Raw genomic sequence first — 26446 nt, 5'->3', positions numbered from 1 at the left:
GTAACAGGTATGGGTGTATCTTTCTCAACCTTAAAGGAGCTACACTAAGGTCAGAAAGCCTATAAACATAAACTTATATTTTCTTACATAGATCAAGTGAAGTACTCAGAATATCAAAATCTAAATAAAATTGAAACAATTCGGGTCGTTTTGCACAATAAAAATGTTGATTTTTGAAAAACGGGGTGAGGGAATGGTCTGAAAATGTGCACACGTTTATTTTTGTCCATACCTTCATCAAATGGTACATGAAACTATTTCCAATCCCGTCATGTTACAAATTCCGATTTCATTGTCCATATATTATCGCAGCACAAATGTTGTTAAGGGAATAGTTTCGTTTCATGCGATTGATGGAAATTGCTCAAATAGAAATCAAAATAATTTTTTATCTTTTATAGATAACATTTTAGAATTCATAAGAGATTAAACTATACACTTGAAGAGGATTCTTTCAAAATGAAATCTTACAGATATTCACACGAACTATTTTACAGTTAATAAATATGGGATATTCTAACATATGGATTATGAGTCCCTCTATGCTACTAACTTTTCATTATTTGCTAACATTTAAACGAAATGCTAATGGTTTCGAGAGTGAACATTTGACATTTTAAGAATGCATTTCTCTGTTACACAGTAATAGAGTTACAAATTAATTTTCATAATTATAGCTGTTTTAGAGATTTGTATCTAAGTCCGATATCTTAATATACCAGACCAGCGTTTTACATGTAGCATTATGACACTTATTTGGTCAATTGCAAAGTATTGTTGTGTCTTCGTGTATTGTAATTTTGTTTCGAGGTTGATACACATGTTTATCATTTACTTATTAATGAAATATTCAGAAATATTAATGAAATAAAATGCGTATTTTCATTTTCCTTATTTTCACTCTAAAAATTGATTTTTCACGGCAGTGAAACAATTTTCCGTATTTTCATTGGTGTCTTGCCGGACTCATTTTTTATTCTGCAATTACTCAACATTTCAAATTGTATTGTCAATAAAGAGAAAAAATGTATTTAATAAATAGAAAATCTCTAAATACAGGATTTATTTTCATCTTGTGGCATGAATGTGCAGTAATGTGTCGTAAAGAACATATTTATCAGGAACTCCGAACAAGATTTTTAAAGAAATATTACTGGATGTTTCCTAGCATGTTTAAATTTGTTCAGTTGATTACAAGCGATAATGTACATGATATTAGAATTTTATCTATGTTAATATACCATGCATTCCATATTAGACAACAGTTACAAACAATTCTCGTGTAAAGGTACAAAACATTTTTAATTTAAAGTTCAATAAATATGTTTTATGCGAATATCTAGCCCCATGCAAACGTAAATAGAAGTTAATTGACACATTGTATTGTACTTCTATATGTGTAATGTACGAATATTAGCTGTCATGTAATTGTATATAGATGTATTATTGATACATTGCTATTCTTTGTGTATTATATGTATAATAGGTTAAGTAACACGATGATTATAAAGGCTATAAATTTGTAAGTTTCAAATCATACACTGGTCTTACTTGTATCAAGTTTGAAGCATTATATGTGTTCAAAAGTATAGTTTAGAAGTAACATTTGTTTTGATTTGTTTGTATAATTTCAATATTTTGTGCCATATTACTATTGCAATAAATCAAAACCATATTGCTTAGATTTGTTAATGTACTACAAAGACCAGTGTATGGAAGATAATTTAAAGTATACTATGTAAAAGATGCTGACAATGTCTCTCCCGAGATTGCAAGTGTAATACATACACGAAGCATTTCTTATTATTATATATTTGAATGTAGAATCTCTCAAAAGTAAATAACTTGTAAATTAAATATATAATCAATGGTAACCATTAATAATGAAAGAAAAGAAATACTTGCAGTCACGTCATCTTGCTATGTAATTTGTTATTTACTTATGCATACATGCAATTGTATATATTATGAATGCTTGTACATGTACATGACTCTTTTGAGAGTTAATTTGCAAAATAAAGATTCTTCTCTCTTCTCTATGACAGATGAGAAGTTTTTTGAAAACAGTAACAAGATACCAAAAATTTAAAGTCTTTGTGAAGTAAAAATTAACGTATTTCAGGGGCATAAATGACCTTTCAGAACAAAATTATCTCCGAATCTAGCTTTGGCACGTCAACATATTATTACTTGAAAGCTTGCTAGTAGCAACATGTAATTGTATTTATTACGGCGGATAATATGCTTTTATCTCGTTATGCTCTAGTTAGATAAATGGATTTGATAATTGTACGTAATGTGCAGCCATTATCAAGGCTTTAATAGAAATCCTGCCGTAAGATATTCAAATTTCAGTATGTTACAAACGCGACAAAAGGTTAACTTGGAAATGGCAAATATTAGCAGAAATATTAAAATGTACATTTTCTTATTTAGATTTCTTATGGTAGGTTGAAACAAATGAAAGATTATCTTGAACCCAATTCTATACGTCTGTTAATTCCTTTTTTTTAATTTAAAACAATGAAGCATATAACACAATAATTGACATGAATTAGTCGGTTCTAATGGGCGCAAAAGACTTTCACAAATAAATCTATATTTTCTTTGGAATTTTGCAAGTACTTAAAACTAATAAACGGAATGGAGAAAATAATCGTCCATCGTCGTCATATGACATCACCTCTATATTTTGCCTTTTAAACTTGACAAAACTTGTTTGGACGGTTGTTAAAATTGTTCTGAGTTTTGAGTATTTTAGTCAATGACGATTTCAATAAAGTTAAAATATGCAACTGAAATTGGGAAACAAGACTAGCCAGATGTATAGTAATGTACCTTTAAAACACAACCTGGCATATTGCTTTGAAATAATTTTTCCTTGTGTCACAGAGAATACTCTGATACAACTTAATTAATCTTTATCTTTAGTTTTATCTTAAATACAAAAAGCTTGCAGGGTCAGTTTTAACCCCTAACCCCAACCTAGTTTTAACCCCTCCCCCTATCCCATCCTTTAAGTTCTCCATTAGGGTGGCCAGGTTATAAAGGGAGAGATCCCCCATCATCATACTTCATAATCATACTGTATTCAGAGTAATATACTTGCTATCTAAAAGAGGCACTGTTAGCGCCCACGATTGTGAACTTAATATGATGACAAAAAATAGAAACAGACTTAAAGTATGCTATATTGTTAATTACTATATGCAGACTTTTGCGAAGGTCCTAATTATTTATGATAGCATTATAGAATTATTGACTTATTTCAATTAAACATCAGTTCAATGTCTCTGCCAATGTCATTAAAATTAATCAATTATTTAATTCACTTTTATACAAGAAATCAAAATTAGCTTTTTTTTAAATTTTTGGTGAGTCGAGTATGCGTAAATTAAACATACTGACTGCCATGCGCGAGCCTCAATTACTAAATATTAGGACATGCAATAGAAAAGTTGAATGATACGGCTCTGAATATATTCATTCAAAGCGTGGTGATTTCTGAGCTTGTGTACACCCCCTAACTCTAAAAAACAAGCACTACTACAAATATATGCTTTGAAATTTCACATACACTAAAATATTTAATAAGATTTATGCTAATGTAAGAGGAAATATTCAGGTGTTAAACATGTTGTTGTCTGTTGTAGTTTTTTCCCTTTAACCACTAATTTGTGTACATGCATCAGGCAGTTTTAACATTATATTTTGCATAAACAAGGTGACAAAGTTTTTTCACGTTCATTCGTAAACGCAAAAGTTTCTTATACAGTGCACAACCGCAACTGTACCTTTGTATCGCATAGAAAGGACTCACTTCCTCCATTTATTGGAAAACTAGAAAAATAGCATTCCAATATTTCTACAGAATCGATGACGATTATATTTATGATGATGATGATTCTACTGAATATGGCGCTGCTGCTGCTGATGATGATGATGGTGGTAGTGGTGGTAGTGATGTTGGTGATGATGATGATTGTAGTTGTGATGGTTTTGGTGATGATGACGATAATATGGGTGGTGATTGTGATGATAATGAAGTTGTGACGATGTTTATTTTGAAATTAAAGCTTGAAATATTTTTGTATGTGTTTAACTGGTTTTATTTATGCGACGAGAGTGAGTCCTATTGCCATATAAACAGTTAGCACATGAACGAACTCGATCAAGCATGACTTTAGTTATATCTAAAACGCGAACCGATAGTAAAAGCAGCATTATAACTTCAAACACATCAAACTTCATTCGACCTAAAACTTGAATTTTTTCTTGGCTTTTGTATTCTTTTCACATCTATATAATTTACGGACTGGATATCAATTTAAAGATAATTCAACTTTAATACAAAAGTTACAACCGGTGTAAATAGCTCAAAAAGGTTTATTTATAAATATATTCAGATATATTCCATTAGTACAAAAGGAATAGTACGAATGATAACAATAAAAATTGAAATATTATTATAATAAATCACTCACAAGTTGTTAAAAAATGGCACAAAAATTAAAGTAAAGTTAAACACGGTATACATAATATCGTATATGGATTTAAAACATAATCTCATGCAAATTGTATATACATTGTAATATCTAAATGTTTCATTATATTTACAAGCATAATAAAACAAACGCATAAAACATTAGACATGTTAGATATGAGAAAAGTAATATAACATGTATGATATTGAATAAAAATATTAATAAGTTATATGTTTAAAATAAGCTTAAATTAATACCCAGTTTATCCTCTAGGTCAATATGCTCGGAAATTATCACATATCGCAATTTTCGGCAAAGAAATATACATATGTTGAATGTTTTTATTCATAATCATATTACTATCAGGAATGCTCATCATTTGGTCGATACTTCATATCCAAGAAACTGTCTCGCTCTTAAGAGTTATTCATAACATTTGATAGAAATCGTGACCTCTATACGTTCACACATTTTGTTTTTTCTTATTACCGTCTTCACAACCCAAATTTGTAAAACTTTCATTAACATTGCCATTCAAACATAACTCTTCTTTTTGCTTTCCATTCATTTCATTCGACTTTGTCTTGATATCACTTTCATCTTCAGGACATTGGTTATCTTGGACAGAAATAACCCTGCTTGGTCCCATCCACGATAAAACAACAGGAAGTAACAGTAGCGCATGTGCAATACCAAATAACAGAACGAAAGCCATTACCGCAGCAAATGTTCTAAATATATAGGACTTGGCTCCAACTAAAATTAAGATACCAAGAAGAGATGATACAGCCCCGTGAAAAATCGGCGCCCCTGTTTTGTCTATAGCCTGTTTCACTCTCATATCTCTGGTCTGTCCAGTAGAAATCATATAACCGTGGCAAATATGGGCAGTAAAGTCGACGGAAAAGCCTATACTCATTATTAAGTGAATCATCGTTATGGCACTAAGAGCCACGTCTAAGTATAGAATATAGCCAAATACACCAATCATAATCATCGTTACAGCGACGGTCACAAAAGTGATCAGTATTGGATGGGGCATAAATATGCATGTTACGACAAACACAGCGGCCAGTGCAATGCCAACAGATTGAAGCGTTTGTGGTAATATAAGCACATATTGTTCAAAAGCTATAAAAGCTGGAGCAAATGAAAAACAGTCAATAGCTGCTGCGCTTGCTATTTTTCGTGATTCTAACATCATTTTACCTTCTGCTTGGCTATTTGCAAGATCGACCGAAAGAACGTAGACGCGTGACGCTGTTATCTTTTGATTGATTGTATCAATTTTGACATCATTTTCAAACATGCGGTAGTTTTGGTCAGATATAAAATTTGTTAAGCCAGTAATAAATGCAGATTCTGACGATCCATCATAGTGACTAGAAGTACTGTAAGTTTTCAACCAGTTTACTTCCCATGAATTGTCAAAATACTTATGAGATTGTGCACTAGAAATCAAGTCTGACACCATTGTTTGTGTCGCAGCGGCAGAGTATTCATATGTGCTGGGGATAACGAACGAAACGGCCGTCTGTCTTTTGAAATGCGTTTCCTTCCAGTCGGAATATTTCCAAAAATATGAATCGTCGTTTACCAACTGCGTAAAAAGTAGTCCCTGTTTAAGATTTATACATCCGTAAATAGCAGCTGCAAGGTACCCCATAAACAGAAATATAATGATGATCTTTAGAGGAAGCTTCAGCACAATCTTTGGAACGAGCCACCGCGGAAATTTGTCTACTAAACTTTCAGCTTCGTCTCTGCCTTTAGGAGCTTGCCCTCCACAACAGAAGATATACTTTTTTGATTTACCTTCCTGTAACAAATCTTCTTTTGTTTTGATTCTTCTGCACGTCATAAAGTGACGATTGTCTTCAACTCGGCGTTCATTGATAACAAGGCAAGCAGTGAAAAATGTAATATTGTTGATATAGCAAAACAAAACAGCAACACCTGAAGGTAGAAAATGTAATGTGGTCAGACGCAGGGATATTGCAACATAACGTACAAATGCATATTACATTTTCAATCCAATGTTGAAATAGAACTTTGGTTTCGGAGTCTTTCAATGCAAACAAAATAAATATTAGTGATGTCAAAGACTTTTGGGAGTTGCAAAAATCATTTTGAAATTTTTACGTTGAAGACAGTATATTTTATACAAATAATATGTTTTTGTTTTAACTTACCTGTATAGATACAGAAATGCTTTACAGCAATAAAACTTGATGCTGCACCAGACATAAAAGCAATCAGATCCGTAAGGGAGGTAATCGTTATTCCTACACCGGAAATACGTAATGTTTCCGCTATTTTGTCTTCGACGGTCTTTTGGTTTTGTGCCTCTGACAATCCCGACAATAGGATAAACATGTCGTCAATACCAATACCTAAATACAAATGTATATATAAATATTTGTCAGGACTAATTTAGGTTTTAATGCCCGTATGAGTAAGGTTGTAGCCCCAAACGACCTGCATGATACATAATCAGTGCTGTTTATTGTTTTTTAGGATAGGAATGCTGAAAAACAGGTAAATGTGTCAATAAAGAAACATACAAGTTTGAAACTCAGTATATAATAAAGTAACACACAAAGAATGTTACTGCTTCATGAAGACACATCCTTGTATTGGTCCAGCTGTCTTGCTGCATGAAATAGCTTACAAAGCAACTTAATCGTTTTAAAGACTAAGTTCTTCATTAGAATTAAAATTTCTTCTTCTTATTCAGTAAAGCATGAAGCAAAATATGATGAAAATATATAATGTTCGTTTATCATAGCATAAACGGCTTGTTTTATAGTATTCATGTGACCCGTTGTGTTATAACTATGCAATGGAAATATACGGTATCTCATAAATCAGTAAGCAGTACAAAGAAATTTAAGTGTAATGAACATGGTGGTAAGCTTTGTATTTTACCTATGACGAGAAATGGCACAACACCAACAATGCTGACAAACTCAACCCCGATCGCTGCACATAATCCAAAACTGGAGACAATAGCAAATCCAGCTGCAAGGATTCCAGCAAATCCTAGCCACATTCTCTGACCAACCTGATCTGTAAATCTGAAGATAAAAATTAGTCCGTACTTGATCTGTACTGCATTGGAACTACTAAGGTAAAGTGGCGTCTCACTCTTTTCACTAGCGAAGGAAGACCATATTTGCCCCTATGTCAATTATTTTAGGCACGAGCAAGTAGACCAATCCATAGTTCTCTTACATAACAAATATATAGTACCAAGCAGAACTCGAAGCTTAAGCGATGAGTAGTGTACTAATCTTTTAAGTTATTTTTGTTCAATGCGTAAATTATGTAAAGATGTGGAACCGATTCTGAATATGAAAGTAATTGCCCATGGATTTGTTAATTAGCACATATTTCGACTCTAATGTTTGTTGTTTGTTTCTCCGTAACAATGTGATTCAGTCAATTTGAGTAGAACGTAAACACTTAATATTTCATCCGAAAACGGTTCTCTCTTATAATTAGAATATGTTGTTATTGACAATTATAGATCAGAAACTATTTAGCTAACTGACTAAAATAAAGATAGTCACTATTTTAGCTTAAATAGTAATTCAAAAGCATTACTTAAAGATGTTGATAAAACGTTATTAAACAACTGAAAATATCTCTGCTTATAATACTCCGTATTTGTAACGTCTCCTTTCATTGGATAACCGTGACGTGACGTTTATGTTATTGCTCCGCGCCCACAGGCGCGGAGCTATTTGTGTTTACTTTTTTCTGTCCATGGGCCCGGATTTGATCAATTAATCCCTTCGATTTACAAATAAAAATAAATCCGCATTCAAGAACTCCTTTCGATTTCTATATTGGTTTCCCCTTCGGTGATTCGCAGCATGTCATATTAATGAATAAGAACCGGAAAGCAGTTCTGCTGTACATGAATTCGAAAGCTATAAATAGCTATAAATGTTCTGATTTTTGACACTTAGGTTATAAATGTGTTATTTCCCTTTTTTAGTAGCGCATGAAATTATAATTTGTTTCATTTTGAATTACATTTACACACAGCATATCAAGTATACTATTAGTGATTGAATTTGTCAATATAATGAAGATTATAGGCATAAAACTTTAATAATTTTGCTTTTGATAATTATTCTTAATTTATATTTATGAAATTAAATGTTTAATAATAACATGTTGATATATTGGTTGTTTTGAAATAATTAAACTTTAGTATATAATGTTACATTTCATTGGCGTGAATGGTTTTGCATACCACTTTGTGCCTTTAAGGGTATGACTGGTGACATGTCCGGGGGGTCCGTACTCGACAGCGAAGGCCTTACGAGCGGATGGACCCTCATTAAGCATAGGCTATAGATAGATAGCATCATTGACAACAGAAACTTTGATCTGCAGTTTGAACATGAAGTGTAATGTTTTTTATGAATGGTTTTAAAGCAATTCAACAAAAAAGTATATTGATCTCCCAATAAATCAATTAACAATAGTTTTTTTTATATATCACCAATGTCAAATAGCTTTTATATCTTTGACTCGCACGAACATGATGTTAGTGAATTTCCTCATACCTGCCTAAAATTCAGGTAACAGTCTTCTATTATATTGATGAATACTGTATCACCATGTAACGCGTGTATAACAAACAAAAAAATCCTGAATTTGGTCTTTTTGAAATTTATCCCATTTTTTCATTCCAGAGTGTGTTCTACTTTCAGTATTGAAAGAAACCATTTTTTTTAATTTGACATGAAAAAATGCATGTAATATTACTATATTATTATATTAGTCCCTTTTGTTACTATCTGTATATTTGTTACAATTATAATAATGAAAAAACAAAGTTTGATATTTTTATCATCTTATGTTACGACTACAGTAGTGACACAAACAGAACATCACATAACATTTACAACTCTTGTAAGTCTTGTTTGTATTCAATGGAAGTACTTTCCTTACCAGGTAGGAGTCAGTGAAAGCATTTTTTTATATTAAATATCCTTCCCCTCTTTTTAATTATGGACAGTGCATAAGATAAGTATAATTATGCAAAAAATGGTTTACAAAACATTCGGAAAAAATCTACAATAGTACTTAATCTGAATATAACATGACCTGTGCGTAGGAATAATTTGGTAAGGTATCTGTAATGAGCGCATTATTTGCGCGGAGCTTCTCAATTGCTGAATTGCAGCAACATTTGTACTTGTTAGTTATACAGATCTTGAAAGGTTATATGGCCTTACATAAACGGTTGTTAGGAAATATAAACCGAGCAGCAGCCGTGTAAAAATGCTATATAAGCGTCACAATTATCCAATGAAAAGCGATGTTACAAAAAAACTTTATAATACTGAAAGATTTTTTTTCAAATAACAAAAGGAATCAAACAAATTATAACCAAAATGTTTGCAGTAATATAAGCACGGGGAAAATAATGAGAATAAGAAGAGAGAAGGAAAAAAAAGACTGGTACCTGGCTGAAAGGCATGCTACACATGCGTATGTGATCATCAAAGAAATGGTAGCAGCAAATAAAGCTATGTCCCCGGATACATTCTTGTCAAGTTCCTCATCTAATGAATTATGGTGACCATATGCTATGTCTATATTACTGCTGGAGAACGATTCTAGTCTCACTCTGAATGCATCCACCTGTGTATAAAAATATGTCATAGATTCATTGTCATATCTCATAATTGTATTTATTAAAATAACAGAAGAAAAATGAGCTTAAGGTCACTTTTATTGTACCAAAATATAGCTGGAACTTTTGCTGGATGCCATTGATACCCTGTCGATATAAGTGATAGAAGTTGACTTCCGAGAGTTCAAAAGAAGAATGACCTTTTCTTTCAAAAAAATATGTAAAGAAACTGTCATTTGGGAAATGAATGACAGCTTTACAGGGTGATAGAATTAACAGATTTTAAGTGTAATATAAAAGATTAAACAAAAAATCTTAAGCTACATGATATATAAATAGGCAGATAAATACGTAGACTCTTTTCAGTAAATTATAAAAAAAAAATTATCTGTACTTAATTTATTAAAATATCTAAATAAATACAGAAATCCGACAGAGCAGCAGCATGGCTTCGTGTAATATATTCGTAGTGCACAGACGAATACAATTCACATCATATTCACGTTGCCAAGAAAGTAATTTCGAGCCGTTTCAAATTAACGATTTTTTAATCATTTCATATCTAGAGTTTATGTCTGTGTCTGAAAATCACTGTAAAGAATGTCTACTTTTTGTGATAAAAAGTGATACAACTTAAGCTTTCATTACATGATAAAGTGGCCGGAAGTAAATGGTGTTTGTAATCATAAGAACCTTACACATTAAAAGTGAATTATGTCCATCCAAGAGTAGAAAGTGAGTGAACAGGTACATTTTGCCATAATTGCTTTCAATGTTATAATTTACTTGCATGAATGATGAATAACTCACGTTAGGTAAGGAAAATTACTGTAAATACCCGTCTGCATTTACCTGTAATTTTGAGGCTATAAAAAGAGTGGGCAAGTCTTTTTTTTTATATTTTAGACAAATTTATATTTTATCCAAAACGTATTCAAATACAACTTTCAGTCACAGCCTTTAGAAATGTATAGTCAATTCAGCTCAACTTGACAGTGGGTATATGAGCATAATGTCACTTGAAATGTATAAGCACGTTGAAATCATATACCGATGTGATACACATGTACTAGCTCAAGGGAAGTAAGAATGAGAAAACTAAAATTTAAGTTATACCCATTTATCCCCCTTCTTCTTATACTGGTCACCATCCGTGCGTATGTTGAACACAATCGTTAGGTAGATTACTTTCGTAAGGTACTGACCTGTGCCGTCAAAACTTAAACTTCCTGAAAAACAACAACAGGCTTGTTTCACTTTTCGGTTTTCACAGTGATTGCAACATCTTATGTTTTCTGCATTGTAATTCATGCGGAGTTTGCATCTGCATGGTCGGGGTCGTTTTGTGTTTTAAATTAGCTTTGAAAGAAATACACTTTCCACTGCAATTCCCCGACTTCCTCTCAAAATAACTTTATTTTTATACAGAACATTTACTGATTAAGCAATTGAAATTTTCACAAGATTGATATTCGTTGTAGGCAATCACGAGAAAACTAGCAGCTCCGGACACATTTTTATAAAGATAAGTTTTAATCTTTAGCTCTAAATGTTAACATAGTAACATTCAGGCTAATTTAAAACAATATGTCTAGTGAACGGTTTGAAAAAGATATGTTTTAAATATCTTTATACATAATCATCATAGTTTAACAAGTTTTAGTCTTACCTCCTACATCACGAGCATAATTCTGCGTTCCCTTTGTTGTTGAGTTGAATTCTGGGTACGTGACAACGTTATTGTCCACGGCCGTGAGAAAGTCCGGGTCCCAAAATAGTTCTCCGCCTAACGAACATTGTGAATTACTAATGGCGCAAACATCTGAAAACTGTAGCAGATTTTTTTGTTTACAGCCGCACTAGTATAGAGAAACGTTTGCTGGACTTGTTCCATAAAAGATAAAACTTGATTATGGGGGGGGGGTTGGGGTTACAACAACACAATATTAGTCACATGGCGACTTTCCATCTGTACTGGTGAAGAAAGACCTCAGGTCCTCAGGTGCCACTCCTTGAATTATTTCAAGCCCGATCAAGCATTCGAGTTTAACCACCGGATTCCGTGCGCTAGCTGGAATAGCTTCTTCACAGTCATGTTAGAATCCAAACTTCACTTGCGGATTTGAACACACAGCGGTGAGGGACAAATGGTTGGAAGTCAAACACTTTAACACTAAGCCACATATGCCTCGAAACGTAAGATAAGGATATAAATGAAACATGTAAAATATTGTTAATCATAAAACATATTTTCTTACCTTAAATGAATGAAGTTTTAATGTTTATATAAGCATGACGACTTTTTTAGACAAGGTCTAATGGAAAATGACAGAGAGTAGCTTGATGATGAATATGCCAAAAGGCACACCTGAACAAATTAAAGGAAGTACAAGGTATTAAGATATGTAAATGTCTTTAAACTGACTGGCGGTTCAAACCACAGGAACTTCAACTTTTTTTTCTTTTTCATTCATCTTATATTGAATTATAAACAAAATTAGCATTACATTTATTGTTGAACCATCACTATCCGTGGTCACGATATTTTGAATAAGTTCCGACAATGCTTTTATTTCCTCCAATACTGGTCTGTTCAGAAGGTTACTAGTTTTCGATTTCACAATTATCCCCGCAAAATATTGTCTGGGTACAGTCACGTGCAAGGAATTATAGTTTGAGCCACTGAGATCTGGGAAAATACTCTCCACTCTATCTTTGTCCTTGCGTGCTTGAGTTCCTGAAACAAAAGCCACTTTGTTTCTATAAGTTTTGATAACAATACTATTGTAAAAAAGAGTCAGGATAGATTCCTCAAAGTTTAGTGTAATATTTGAAGGTGTGTGGAAAAAAGTAAATCAGCTTTTCTACAGGTGATTTTTACATAAAATCGTTTCATAAAATCGTTTCATATCATTGTTTAATTTAACCTTTTACCCCACGAGCATATTGTGAAAAATGGCCGTTTTTATAAAGCCTCCTGTTACAAGTTCAAACTGCTATGAAGCTATGAAAAATGATTCAATTCTTATGAAACTTGGCACAATTGTTGACATGATCATAGCCTCTGTAACAGCATGCTCAATCGTAAATGTTTTTGTTACCATGGCAACGGGGGACGTTTCAAAATTGCAAAAAATCAATATTTTGCATTGTTTTTTTTTCCCCCCATCAAAACTGATTTCAAATTGACTAGTTCCCCTAAGATCGACCTGTTGATAGTATTCAGTTTCATACAGGATGATAAACCATGAACGAGTTATATATTGATACTGTTGATTAGTATTTGATACATGATCCGGAATGACATATACATATAGCAGATAATAAAATGAGCCGTGTCATGACAAAATCAACATAATGGGTTTGCGACCAGCATGGATCCAGACCAGCCTGCGCATCCGCGCAGTCTGATCAGGATCCATGCTGTTCGCTAACAAAGCCTATTACAAGTAGAGAAACTGATAGCGAACAGCATGGATCCTGATCAGACTGCGCGGATGCGCAGGCTGGTCTGGATCCATGCTGGTCGCAAACCAATTATGTTTGTTTTGTCATGACGCGGCTCGAATTGTATTGCACCAGCATGTTTAGTTTCAATATGGCTGTCAATGGATTGAAAATTTAAATCAGCGTTCCAACCAATATAGAAGTGTTTTTGAAGGTGAAGAAAGAAAAGAATATGTTTCATTGCATTGCACATACTTTGATATGAAATTCTTTACTTTTATAAATTTGATACAATCCTTTTAGACGTTGAAAAAAAGTCATGATAATATAAAATGTAAAATGACACAATGATAAATATAAAATGTTAAATAACTTTTTTCATGGCTAATTATTTGGACTAAGGTCATATAATGACATTCCAGCTTGACTGGTGGATAGGAATTTCAGCTACACTTCCGTGCAATTTACGTAAGTTAAACCACCGACGTTCCGTACGCTAGCTAGATACCTTCCTCACACGTTCATAGCTGGATTCAAATTTACAGCGGTGAGAGGAAAGTGGTTAGAGGTGAACGACTCTTGTACTCTAGACTATGGTGGCTGATTTTGTACACTTTTGTGCGTCTAGTTGGCGCTAGCGACAACACGACAAAGCGCCAAACGGCGCGTTGTCGGACTTTCGTCTTGTCGTCCTGTCGCTAGCGACAACACGCCAAAGCGCCAAACGGCGCTTTGTTGGACTATCGTCTTGTCGTCCTGTCGCTAGCGACAACACGCCAAGCGGCGCGTGGTCGTGCTGTCGTCTTGTCGTCCTGTCTCTAGCGCGGCACGCCAAACAGCGCGTTGTCGTGCGGCGTGTTGTTGCGATGTCACATTGTCGCTCGGCTCAAATCGACGGATTGGCGACACAGCGACAAGCCGACAACGCGCCGCACAAAACGCGCCGTTTGGTGTGTTTCGCTAGCGACAGAACAACAAGAGGACAGTGCTTTTCGCTAGCGACAAGACAAAAGGCGATAACGATATAGGTTGTGTTGTCGCTATCGACAACGCAACGCGCAAAGTGTACCAAAGCAGCCACCATACTTGAGTGTTATATGAAATCGATTCAACAGGTACCTTGCGGCAGATACACGTCACCAGCGTCTGTGTTAGATTGAAGTTTCATCATTCCAATACCAAGCGCTCCATTGATAATGATCGTGGCAACGATAATTTTCCAGGCATGATGGGAAACAAAACGGCCATATTTCGCAAAGACGCTCCCAATCTTCCGCTCAACTGTCTCATATATAGTATTACATCTCATTCTTCTGAAAATATTTTTCATTTAGTGTTATTATACCTACAAAATATTGACAAGTATTTATTTTCATGATTAATGCTGGTACATTTATTAATTAAAATTACTTTGATTTTTTTGTAATTTGTTACTTGATTTACTTTCCTTGCTTTGTTAATTTTAATTAAATTAACCAATTTTTACTTTAAAGAAAAAGTAATTAACCTTATAATTGATTTACATTCTCATGATTAACCCCTTTAAACAAAATGTTTCTTAATTTGCTTTTAATTTAATATATATGTAAAATTTAAAAAATAGATGCAAAAAAGTACAAGTTCATGCTAATAAATTTCAAGAAAATATCGCGTAGATGCATGGGGAAGCTATGAGTTGATGCTGCTTTAACAATGTGTCACTCATATTGTCCGCCTCATTTATGTCTTAAAATCATACAGAAACTAAGAATGTTATGTAAACTTCGATGTTTCCACGACTCCTCGACCCTGTTCCTACCTCAAATAGGAAGTGCAAATGCATATTGGTGACTTTTTACAAATGATTGTATTGGATAATTAAATTTAAGTACATTTCAGACGCAATTTCAGCTGAAAACAACCTAAATTGTTCTTTAAACAATATACTTTATAAGCTCATTCTGGAGTAAAATATTTAAATCACAGAAATTTATTGAAATCTATAAAATTCTTACTGAATATGACTACTTCGAAGGAAAAATGAATAAACTATGTATGGTATGGCATGTTAAACGTTGCAAAATTCAATAACTCTATTCTGGTCTATATCCAATATTTATATTGCATAACTCTAATTTCATATTCTATACCATAACATTTTTCAAGCCTTATGAATATTTGTTCATCATAAAATATTTGTGTGCGATAATTTTCTATATATATGTTCTATATTTGAAAATATATATTGTATAATTAAAAATATTCATTGTATACTGAAAAATATTGATTTGATATTTTGAATCACACTTAACATATAAAGCAATTCGTGCTAAATTTATAGGCGGGGTTTAATATGCTAAGTGTGATTCTATCCCATGATTCAAATTATCGAATATTTAATTATAAAATATATATTTTCAAATATAGAACATACATATAGAAAATTATCGCACACAAATATTTCTATGATGAACAAATATTCAGTAGGATTGAACAAATATTATGATATATATATAGAAAATTATCGCACACAAATATTTTTATGATCAACAAATATTCAGTAGGATTGAACAAATATTATGATAATGAATATAAATTAGAGGTAAACAATATAAACAAAAAAATAGATCTATTGAATTTTGCAACGTATAACATGCCATAACCACCTATAGTGTGCATAACATATCTTCTTGCATATTTATCTTATATTTAAAGTGACATTACGCCCATCCAAGGGTAAATAGTGAGTGAACGGGTGAAAGTCAAATAAGTTTTCATTTTACCATAATTCCTTTTAATTTAATAATTAAGTTCGCATAGACAATAAATAACTTACAGATCCGAACGAAATTTCTGTTAATATCCATTAGGATTTAACTATAACGCTTAGTTTATAAAAAGAAAGGGGCAGTCTTTTTAAATTTTAGACAGATTTATAATTTTATCCTAAACATTTTCCAATATCAACTATTGGTCAAACACTATTTTGACAGTCAATCTTTTCAAATATAAAGTCAATTCAGCTCCACTTTACCATGAAACTATGAGCATAATGTCACTTAAACTGTGTAGCAATTATCAATATTTTCTATTATCAGCAATAATCAATATTTTCTATTATCAAATTTAAACAAAGTATAGCTTTACTTAAGCACGTGAAAGGGAAATCTAAAGAACATAAAAACATTATTCACATAAATTAATGCTAGTAAAACAATACCTGTCGAGTATTCTGCTGGTTATAACATGTATTTATTTATTCCTCTTTCAATACATATTTCAATAACTGATTCCCTTCTCTGTGAACAAATTCATACTGAATGAATCAAGAATTCCGTACGCAATTTTAGGAGTCGAATAACTTGAAAACGAGAAGCATATTCATGTAATAAAATTTATGTTATATCATAACCTTATACAGTATAAGAAATCCAGGACACTATTCAGTGCACGTGTACTTTCAATCATGACGTGTTTATGCGATCAATACATGCCCGGCAGAGAATAATAGCAGTGCTTGATTAATTATTTATACATATAATCTATGTTCAATCTGTCAGATAAAAAGATTAGTTCTACCGTGGCCTTAATTAAAGCGAATATGTATTTGATTATTCAATTTTTAGTTGTACATTAATTTTGTAAAATAACCGTTCATCTCATATCACTGGTTGACTTTTTATTCTACAAAAACAATTCGCCGCCACATCCAATATGTGCAACATATTATGTGAATAGAAAAAGTAAATTCAATAGTCATTGTAACAGAATTTTTTTATTGAAACTAAAAAGGAAAAAAGAAACAATACATCATGAAATAAGTTTAAGAAGAAGAATTCAAACCGTTAAACTTTCCAACGTTATTATTTCTAGGGTGTTAGTTCAAGAGATAGTGGTCTTGTAGACTGCCTTCCGCTCTTTGGTAACTCTTTGCATCCGCGGACTGCGCAAGTCGCTGCCGAGGACTTCGGACTGATTGCCAGGAAGCACCACCACGAGCTACAACCTCAGCAATTAGGATCCCATGAACCAGCATGTGCACGGCCAATTGGAGAATTTTCAGATTTTTTTTACTGTTGAAAAGCTTATGTTCAGTTGGTATACTTTATTTATATTTTTGATTGGAAATAATTGATGTTATTCGCGCGGAAGGACATACCTCATTCCCTAACTGCATGTCAAACTCGAAGTTTATGTTGAATAAAAACCAACGCATATTATGAATTAATTTAAACCTCACACATTAACAGTTACTGTTTATTTCTAATGTAATAATATATAGGGGTCTTAAGTAAGCTTTTTGAATTGCCATTGACTATTTACGTTTTTTATGAAAAATCAACTATGACCAATTTTAATCAATGTAAATGTCACGAACACAGCACATTTATTACAATCATTTATATTTAACAAAGCACTTTAAAAACAGGTTAACATGCAGAGGGTGTAATATTATACCATTGTATAATGTATACGGTAGTTATATCGGGTAGGGAATGGGTCGCGCTTAAATGTTTTTTTAAGTGCACAAATAAAATTATGGTGGCTGATTTGTGCCATTCGTATTTTCGCCCCGGGACCCCGCAAAGCGAAAAGTCAGGTATAGCCCTGCTTTAAGTGATTCAATTATCTGTTCCCTGTTGCCCGTAAGTGCCACACTATATCCATCGTCGGCAGGGTGCAATCCTCTAAACGAAACTTTACATTTCTTGTCGTATAGTTTTAGTTAATAAGTAGATAAAATTATAATAAGTTCCTTATAACTCAATATAATATTAAAAAACACTGGAAATATTACAACAAATAACATAAATGTGCTCATCTTTTCTTTGGGATAATTTGTATCAATGGAAATATATGTGCGTATTACACACTATAGATGCTAAAATAATTATCTTGTGACGCAAGAAGAAGACTGCCTGGATGTGAGGTGGATACATATATCTGGTCTCCGGTCACAAGTTTGAAAACAGCACCGATAAAACTTGTACATTCAGAAATGTCTGAAGCAACTGCACAAAATGATTTTTCTCCTTCTAACAGAACTTGCTCGTTTATATCTTCTGATATTCTGTAAATGAAATGTTTAAAATTTGCGCCCGAAACACCTGCTGTGCCATTTATGGAGTAGTGTTTTGACTTGAGTTGTGATGAAATGTAGAAATACCCACTCGTTTCTATGTGTATTGTTCCATCGTCTGTCAGATATTTCAGCCTAGGACAAGAAAACGATGGGTAGGTACTATTCCAAATTAGCCTCGAAGAAACGTTCATTTGATCTACAAAATAAATGACATATAGAATAGTGGAATATGCAGTCATCTATTCCAATGTGGCCATACCACGTGACTTTTCGGGTACGGAACACGCCGATTTTTCTCCCGATTCAGGTATTTTTTTTATTCATAACTTATTTATTACTCAATCGATTTTGATGAGATAAGGCGCAGAGTACCCGTAATTATATCAGTTATCCACGGTATATCAAAATTCTGAAAACCCCTGAATGGTTTTTGAGAACATTCGAGTACAGTTTTCTTTTCATAGCCTGGGCCGAGGGGAACGGTACACACTCATTTGGCATAACAGGCGATTTCTAGCAAGTCATATGTTTTTTGACACTATTTCATAGAAAAATACATGTTAAATCTGATATATTTACTATGTCCAACTTATTGAGTGAATGCAGTGATGTTTTAGCATATTTTCATAAAGTTATGTTTAAGTGATACGGAACACACTGCTAATTCAAAAGATACGGTACACACACAATTTCTGTCTTTGAAACAATTCTAAAATAAAATATATAAAAAAATTAATTTAAATTATAATGTGACTGATTTTTTTCATAGTTATACATTTTATTAATTTAAACGAGAACCCTGGGACCTGTTTTGCAAAGTAGCATTATGCCTACAGTTTGATGTAAACAGGATTATTCAAAACATAAAAGAACATTTTGAGAGTACGTTGCGCAAAATTTGATTTTATATGTTGAGCAACTATAAAATGTTAAAATTTTATGGAAGACATTCAAAATTTTGTTTTGTTTTGATTTTCATTTGAAACAATTAGGTATATTCTTTTGGATTATAAAACGAATTATGAAATTCATGGACATCTGTTATGTTTTTATGTGTTATGTGTTATGTTTTTTCGAATATATAATGACTGTCTAAACGTAGTATGAATATATAAACAACAAGAAGTTAGGAGTAAGTTGGAAATATATGTTCCTTGCAAAATGTTGTTTAAATAATCGAATTTGGAGAAAAAACGCTGGTTTTGATATAAGTGGATTTTTTTTAAATCACGGAAAGTTTAAAGTTTTTTTCGGCCACATGATATTTGGTATGAATCATCTGCCAGGGTCCCAAACTAACTGCATGTATCTAAATTATCAAATTATCTACATATGGACAAATATATTTCGCAGTTTAACGTGCAATCAAAATTAAAATTTGATAATTTGAAGAACCCATATGGGAACAAGGCCTGTTATATAACGTAACGTAGTTTATACAAGGTAACCTTGTTGCATATACATGTAAGGATATACATGTTAGGAAATTTGGTAAAATGATGCTTATCTTGGACTTTCATTTCAAGATGCATTTAACACTTGAGTTCATGGATATGTGTGCTTGCGTGTTTGTGTTAAAAATAAAATGATATTTTGATAATACCAATTTTGTCAATCAAATGCTATGGATTTTGGAGGCTGCGTTCTGTTTTATATACTACATGAAGTAGGTACGAGACCACAAGTGACTTCGATGTTTCGATTTTTTATGTGAGAAAGTTTTCTTACTACCGTACAGAATGTCGATCGTTTTACTCAGGTGCCCGTTCGTTCCTTTATTTATACCCAAAGGGGCACTTGTAAAACTCGAAAGTCGCCACATGGTAATATCAGATTTATGAGCCGTGAAACCAAACCAAAAATGACCTAATTACATGAATTAAAAGTTATTTTTAAAGCTTCATGCCTTTAAACATTAAAAATTTAAGCAATGGCGACTACATTTTTATTTGTTTGGGTCGTCAGACCAAACAAATAATGGTAGCGAAATTTCAGGCTCTGATTAATTAAAAATGACCATGATATTGCAAAATTGTACCTAATGACTTGCTTATTATTAACAAAATATAAATATATATAAATTGTTATCAAGTAATGATACTTTTCAGCGATTAAGGTCATGACCTTGTTTTATTTTTTCAGGATGAAGCAAAAAGACATTTCTTACTTCACTTAAACTAAAAGAAATAAAAAATAACAATAAACAACAATAAACACTGCATTATATAACATTTTATTTCTATATAGCGCAACTACCTGATTCTGTGAAGATCGAAGTGTTTAACATACCCTAGGTGATTTTAAATAGGACAATTACATGGAGGTTGTAAATGTTAAGCTGATCTCTTGAAATATAGTGCACAAATACATATAAACATTAAAAGTAAGCATTATGATACATTGCAAAACAGGTCCCTGGGTTCTGTTTTAGATTAATAAAATGTATAACTATGAAAAAAATCACTCACATTATAATTGAAATTAAATTTTAATATATTTTATTTTAGAATTATTACAAAGACATAAATTGTGTGTGTACCGTATCTTTTGAAATAACAGTGTGTTCCGTACCATTTCAACATAACTTTATAAAAATATGCTAAAACATCACTGCATTCACTCGATACATTGGACATAGTAAATATATCAGATTTAACATGTATTTTTCTATGAAATAGTGTCAAAAAACATATGACTTGCTAGAAATTGCTTGTTATGACAAATGAGTGTGTACCGTTCCCCTCGGCCCAGGCTATGAAAAGAAAACTGTACTCGAATGTTCTCAAAAACCATTCAGGGGTTTTCAGAATTTTGATATACCATGGATAGCTGATATAATTACGGGTACTCTGCGCCTTATCTCATCAAAATCGGTTGAGTAATAAATAAGTTGTGAATAAAAAACATACCTGAATCGGATGAAAAATCGGCGTGTTCCGTACCCGAAAAGTCACGTGGTATGGCCACATTGTATTCAATGTTAGAGTATTTGATTAGGATCAGGCGGGGCGTTCCTCTGAACGTTACTTTACCTTTTTCGTCATATAGCTTTAGTTTAGTTTAGACTGCAAACAATCTTTAAATATGATTTTTCATGATTGAGCGCAAAAATACTATTTCATTCAATAGCACGTTCGTAACTTATCCTTATTTCAAGAAACCCATTTTATTTTATTCAATAATAAACTGATTAATTCTACAAAAATTAATTTTAGTTAACTTGAGTAAGTTTTCAGATTACCAGCCAAACATTTTTCAATTTTGATAATTAAAAAGTATGTCTTCAAATTTGAAAGGATATTATCATATCATTATTGAATATAAATCAATTTTGCGTGTGCCTCACATAATTGACAATAAATCAATAAATTGCCATAGATTACCTTGTTGATTATCACCCGAAATACCTACAAGATTTGCTTCCAGCTGTACTGTCTTCTTTTCGGAACAGTTAAATGCCGTGATATCAAGTGATGCAATTTCTACATAAATGATACACCATTAAATATTTAGTTTTCTACATTAATTAGTACACAAGCGGAAGTTCGGTTTACTTCTCTCCGAAAGGTTTTATATAATGATGGGAATGAAGTTTTCATATTAATTATCAAATGAAATTTTGATTTATTTTCAAAATTATTTTAAGGCATCATCTTTAAAAATAAAATAGATCATTATTGGTAACTGTTTGTATCAAACAAAGTGGTGCATGTACTGTAAGTAAGTATAGTATTACTTACCAGGAAAAGCATCGTCATCATACTTGTCGTTAACAATCTGTAAATAAAATTGAAATACAAAGTATATGGCATATCTAATGCTGTTTAAATGCAAAACATATGAATTTAAGAATATTTCATCATGTCAGATAATAATGCTGTTGTTTATGTACCTTTGCGGAAACTTTTTTTAAGAGAATGCTCATAGATCCACAACATAATTTTGTTTCTTCTGTTTTGTTGACCTTCTCCTTAAGTCCGTCTGGACAATGGTAGTTATCATCTTCAACAGATCCTATGAAAAGTGTTCTCAACGGGAGACACATGTTGGATTCATTTAGAGCCATTTTGGCCGACTTTAACTGTCGCCAATGACCGGTAATTGACGACAACGATATCATTTCAGAGACGGTTGTAAAAATAAGGAGAGTCAGACATGTTTTCTGAAATAAAAAATGAGTGATGTATGTGACAGTAAAGTTGATTCAGCTAATTGCATAAGTAGGCTTTGTCGAAAACAGTTTGTACTATGCCTTTGGAATGTACGTTTGGACTTTTTTAACATGGCGTTACATTATGTTCTTGTCAATTATGAAATACGTATGACATTGCCAATTCTATCAATATTTTCAAGTCATGTGTTTGGAAATTTTTCCTATTTAAAAGAAAATATCAAATAAGCTCTATAACTAACGTCTAAACATATACAATAGTACATCAGCAATGAATGAGCATATCAGCGTGCAAAAAAGCCAAATATTATAATTTGTTATTAATTGATTTTTAACTACAGGCATTATATGATAACAAAACAAATCCGTATCCGTGTTCAAAATACAATTACGGGTTACATTCTGAACTCGAGAGGGCATTCTTGAAATATTCTTTTACAATTCAATGATTACCTAATGTGATCAATATCATTTGCTTTTATGTCAATCCAAAGTATGGAATATATTTTCCTCCATTTTCTTTATCAACGAAAGCCGAATTTTCACATTGTTATGTTGTTAAAGTTATGTCAAATTCGGAAACTAAACGGGTAAAAAAATAATTTGATAATTCATACAGCAATATGAAATGTAGTCTATAAATACACCGAAATTCTTTCGCTGATAAAATTTATTATTTTGTAATAAATTGTTAAACTGGGTGATTATCTAAGGTAGTTTCCCTAAACACTTTTTGAATGTATTCAACATAATTTGATTAGTCAATATTTGAGGTACTTCTGTATGTGTTCAAAAGCCATATTCCTGGATATTGTGAAGAGGGTTTCAACGTAAGATAAATGGTAACAAGTTGATGATCATGGTGAATCATTGTTGAGATGCACGGGGAGATTTTAACAATAGAAAAAAATGACTCAAAATTGCATAGGTTACAATGACATAGTGAGTTTAAAACCACATGACAGTATCACACGTATGGTAAAAACATCAATAGCTTTATTCCTTAAAGGCTTGTCAAATACATGTATAACCGACTAAAGGACTACCTGTATGACATCAAATAGAAATAGGGAAAAAAGGGGCGATGCAGGGAGGTGTTTTAAGAAATAATATCGTTTTCACTGGTATTTATCGGCTATTTATTACCGGTGAGGGTTAATGTTTATGAATTGACCACGAAGGCCGTATGCCTAAGCGGTTATTATTTTGCATCGACACGACAAGACACCGCTGAAACTGATATTATTTCGGTCTAACAAGTGAGAACAAGTAAAATGGTTTCCTGCGGGGAACATTTTTAATGATATAAAGATATTTCATTGAACTATTTTCATCATTGTTTGTGGGGGGGATAAATAAACGTTTGTATCAGGAATATAGTTGACAATAATCGATCAATATAGAAGAAGGTCTTTGGAAACTGGTGACCATTGAAGCCCGGAGAAGGTCGAACATAAAACAATTATTTGTTTTTAATAAAATGATTAAACAGGTCTGCCATTTTATGAATAATTCCTGGGACATACGACATATCGTATGTCCCAGATAATTCCGAGCAAACAAAGAATAAAGTACGAACACAAGTTTACGCATAAAATATATCTCTATTTATTATGGCATATGCCACTACGAATATTTTAATTTTGTAGATTTTCAGTATGAACAATTTATTGTTTTTAAAATTTGAGATAGATTTTAAAGATACATTGATCATTTTCAAACACATCATTCAAGTTTTTCCACCTTAAACGGTAAAATAATTATAGAAAATTAGAAATATCACGTAATAGTTGTTTGTTCTTAATTAGGTGTAATTCGGACAATTCCCTTAGAGGTAAATCCGTAACGTACCGGCAAACGGTATTTAGCTAGGTTTTCTAAAAGGTCAATTAACCAATCATGTACGGTTTACAGATCACATGCTCCTCCATGTACCGAAAACAAGTCACGTGCTCCTCCATGCCTCAAAAGTTAAACGCGTACCAATACCCTGCGGTCTCCAGACCGCAGGGAATAAGAAAGATCACTAACATTATTTTTCAAGCGGAGATCGTTTCCGCTGTTGATTTTCGTATAACGCTGTTCTATTTTCCACCTTATTGTTGCTAATGTATAAGGATATTATAGATCTACAAAAATGGTTTACAATATCATTCAAGTTTTAAATATTTTAAGTTTACGTTTCAGACTGTTTTGATTATATTAAGTTAAACCACTACTTGACTAATCATCCTTCAAACCCCACCAATGTAAGTTTATATTGACGTTATTCTCGTGCCTTTTATGAATGAGTTGTATTCTTAGGATGACGTCATTACGTTGCTTACGAACTTGTCGAATTTTCCTTATAAATTTATCAACTGATAAGGATGAAACCTGCGGCGTTTGTATATTCGAGATGTTATCTTAGCACCATGTGCAAAAAAATTAAATGAACGGAAAATATAAAGAAAATGCGTTATTGTTGTAACGTTAAAATCATTGTAAACTATCTTACCGCAGAGGGGAAAAAGCGGCATATTCATGTATAACGTAGACCCTACAAAGAAACAACAAAATATATTGTCATGTAACCATTTAAAAATTGAAAAAAAGTTTACCTGAAATGTGTTATGTGATCTATCTTCCCTATTTGATTTGTTTGATTCCATTATAATCAGTAAACTAAACACACTAAACACGCAAAAGATTACACTGGATATTTAACGGTAAGAAGAAAAAAACATATTATTTTTCGATCAATAAATCAACTAGTTATAAACCTGGAAGTTTATTCATGGTTATTTTTGGATTATTTAACTATAATACTTATATTTTAACATTGTCCGCGATTGACTTAAAAACGATCAAGGAAAACCGTAAGATTCAATGAGACATTAGGTGACTGGATACGAATGGAATGCTGTTAAGTGTGAAAACTAATTAAGAAACCAACACTATATTGTTCTCTTAAAAAAACAAAATATTTCATCCATTTCAATGTTTTCCAAACCCTATATAACAAAATCATTTGTATGTGTCAGACAATTTATTCTCCTAAATTTCTAACCTCTTTAGCACGATAAATCAATTGTAGGTAAGATTAAGGATCATTTATCATGATGAAAGCCGATGGGGAAAACAATACTAGATTCTGACCTAAACTATGTCTAGGGGAGCGGTGGCCTAGTGGTTAAGGTGTCTGCCTCTCAACCCAGAGACCATGGGTTCGAGCCCTACTCGGGTCACGACCATGTTTCTCCATATGACACCAGTACTGGTTGGTTCCAGGAAGCGGACTCGAAAGTGATTAATATAAGTTGCAAGAACTTGTTTCGCAATCGAGCTTAAATAAATATGTTTAAACCAAACTATGTTGTACTGCCGCACCGCAGGGCGCCAGGCGAATACATGAAGAAAAGTGAGTTTTTCGTATTTTCGCTCCGCGAGGCGCCAGGCGAGGACTGTCAGTCTTCGGATCCATAAAGAACACTATAAAATGAATACACAGAAGGGATATGGTCTTAGCTAAACATTAAATCAAATAGTATTTGAAATTCTTGCATTAATTTTGTTGATTTAGTATATTCCATTTTATCGTTATAAAGTCCACCTAACTTAAGTAAATTTATAGAAATAAAAGAAAC

General features: G+C 32.5%; 2 protein-coding genes across 3 annotated transcripts in view; both read right to left on the bottom strand.

The window, feature by feature from the left end:
• Positions 1 to 4456: 4456 nt before the first annotated feature.
• LOC132751658 (patched domain-containing protein 3-like) lies at positions 4457 to 17014 on the bottom strand. Its single transcript, XM_060741870.1, has 9 exons — positions 16787 to 17014; positions 14707 to 14900; positions 12648 to 12877; positions 11810 to 11969; positions 11257 to 11369; positions 9970 to 10148; positions 7413 to 7561; positions 6677 to 6877; positions 4457 to 6440 (listed from the first exon to the last, which is right to left on the bottom strand). The coding sequence occupies exons 2-9, from the start codon at positions 14894 to 14896 to the stop codon at positions 4948 to 4950; spliced, it is 2715 nt and encodes a 904-aa protein (XP_060597853.1). The 5' UTR covers positions 14897 to 14900; positions 16787 to 17014; the 3' UTR covers positions 4457 to 4947.
• A 41-nt stretch (positions 17015 to 17055) lies between these two features.
• LOC132751660 (tumor necrosis factor ligand superfamily member 6-like) overlaps positions 17056 to 26446 on the bottom strand; it is a 36563-nt gene continuing 27172 nt past the window's right edge. The window contains exons 1-4 of one of the 2 annotated variants that reach the window (XM_060741873.1): positions 22542 to 22781; positions 22390 to 22426; positions 22033 to 22131; positions 17056 to 18845 (exon numbers count right to left, since the gene is read on the bottom strand). In XM_060741873.1, coding sequence (XP_060597856.1) covers positions 18433 to 18845; positions 22033 to 22131; positions 22390 to 22426; positions 22542 to 22769 — 777 coding nt within the window. In that variant the 5' untranslated portion in view covers positions 22770 to 22781 and the 3' untranslated portion in view covers positions 17056 to 18432. Of the gene's footprint in view, positions 18846 to 22032; positions 22132 to 22389; positions 22427 to 22541; positions 22782 to 26446 lie in introns of those variants that run through there. The other variant, XM_060741874.1, reaches the window with a different exon arrangement.

This window comes from Ruditapes philippinarum, unplaced genomic scaffold, assembly GCF_026571515.1.
Source record: "Ruditapes philippinarum isolate M1 unplaced genomic scaffold, ASM2657151v2 ctg2775_1_1_1_1, whole genome shotgun sequence".
NCBI classification, from domain to species: domain Eukaryota; kingdom Metazoa; phylum Mollusca; class Bivalvia; order Venerida; family Veneridae; genus Ruditapes; species Ruditapes philippinarum.
Note: the sequence above shows the minus strand (reverse complement) of the source record. Positions and strands in the feature narration are given on the sequence as shown.

Bases quoted from the DNA above. Each gene is read 5' to 3' on its own strand.
- LOC132751658 (XM_060741870.1), bottom strand. From the start codon at position 14,896: ATGAGATGTAATACTATATATGAGACAGTTGAGCGGAAGATTGGGAGC. The intron at 12,878-14,706 runs GTACCTGTTGAA...CTTTTGTTTCAG, and splicing joins TGACGTGTATCTGCCGCAAG to GAACTCAAGCACGCAAGGAC. The intron at 11,370-11,809 runs GTAAGACTAAAA...GTTGTTTTTCAG, and splicing joins TTATGCTCGTGATGTAGGAG to GAAGTTTAAGTTTTGACGGC.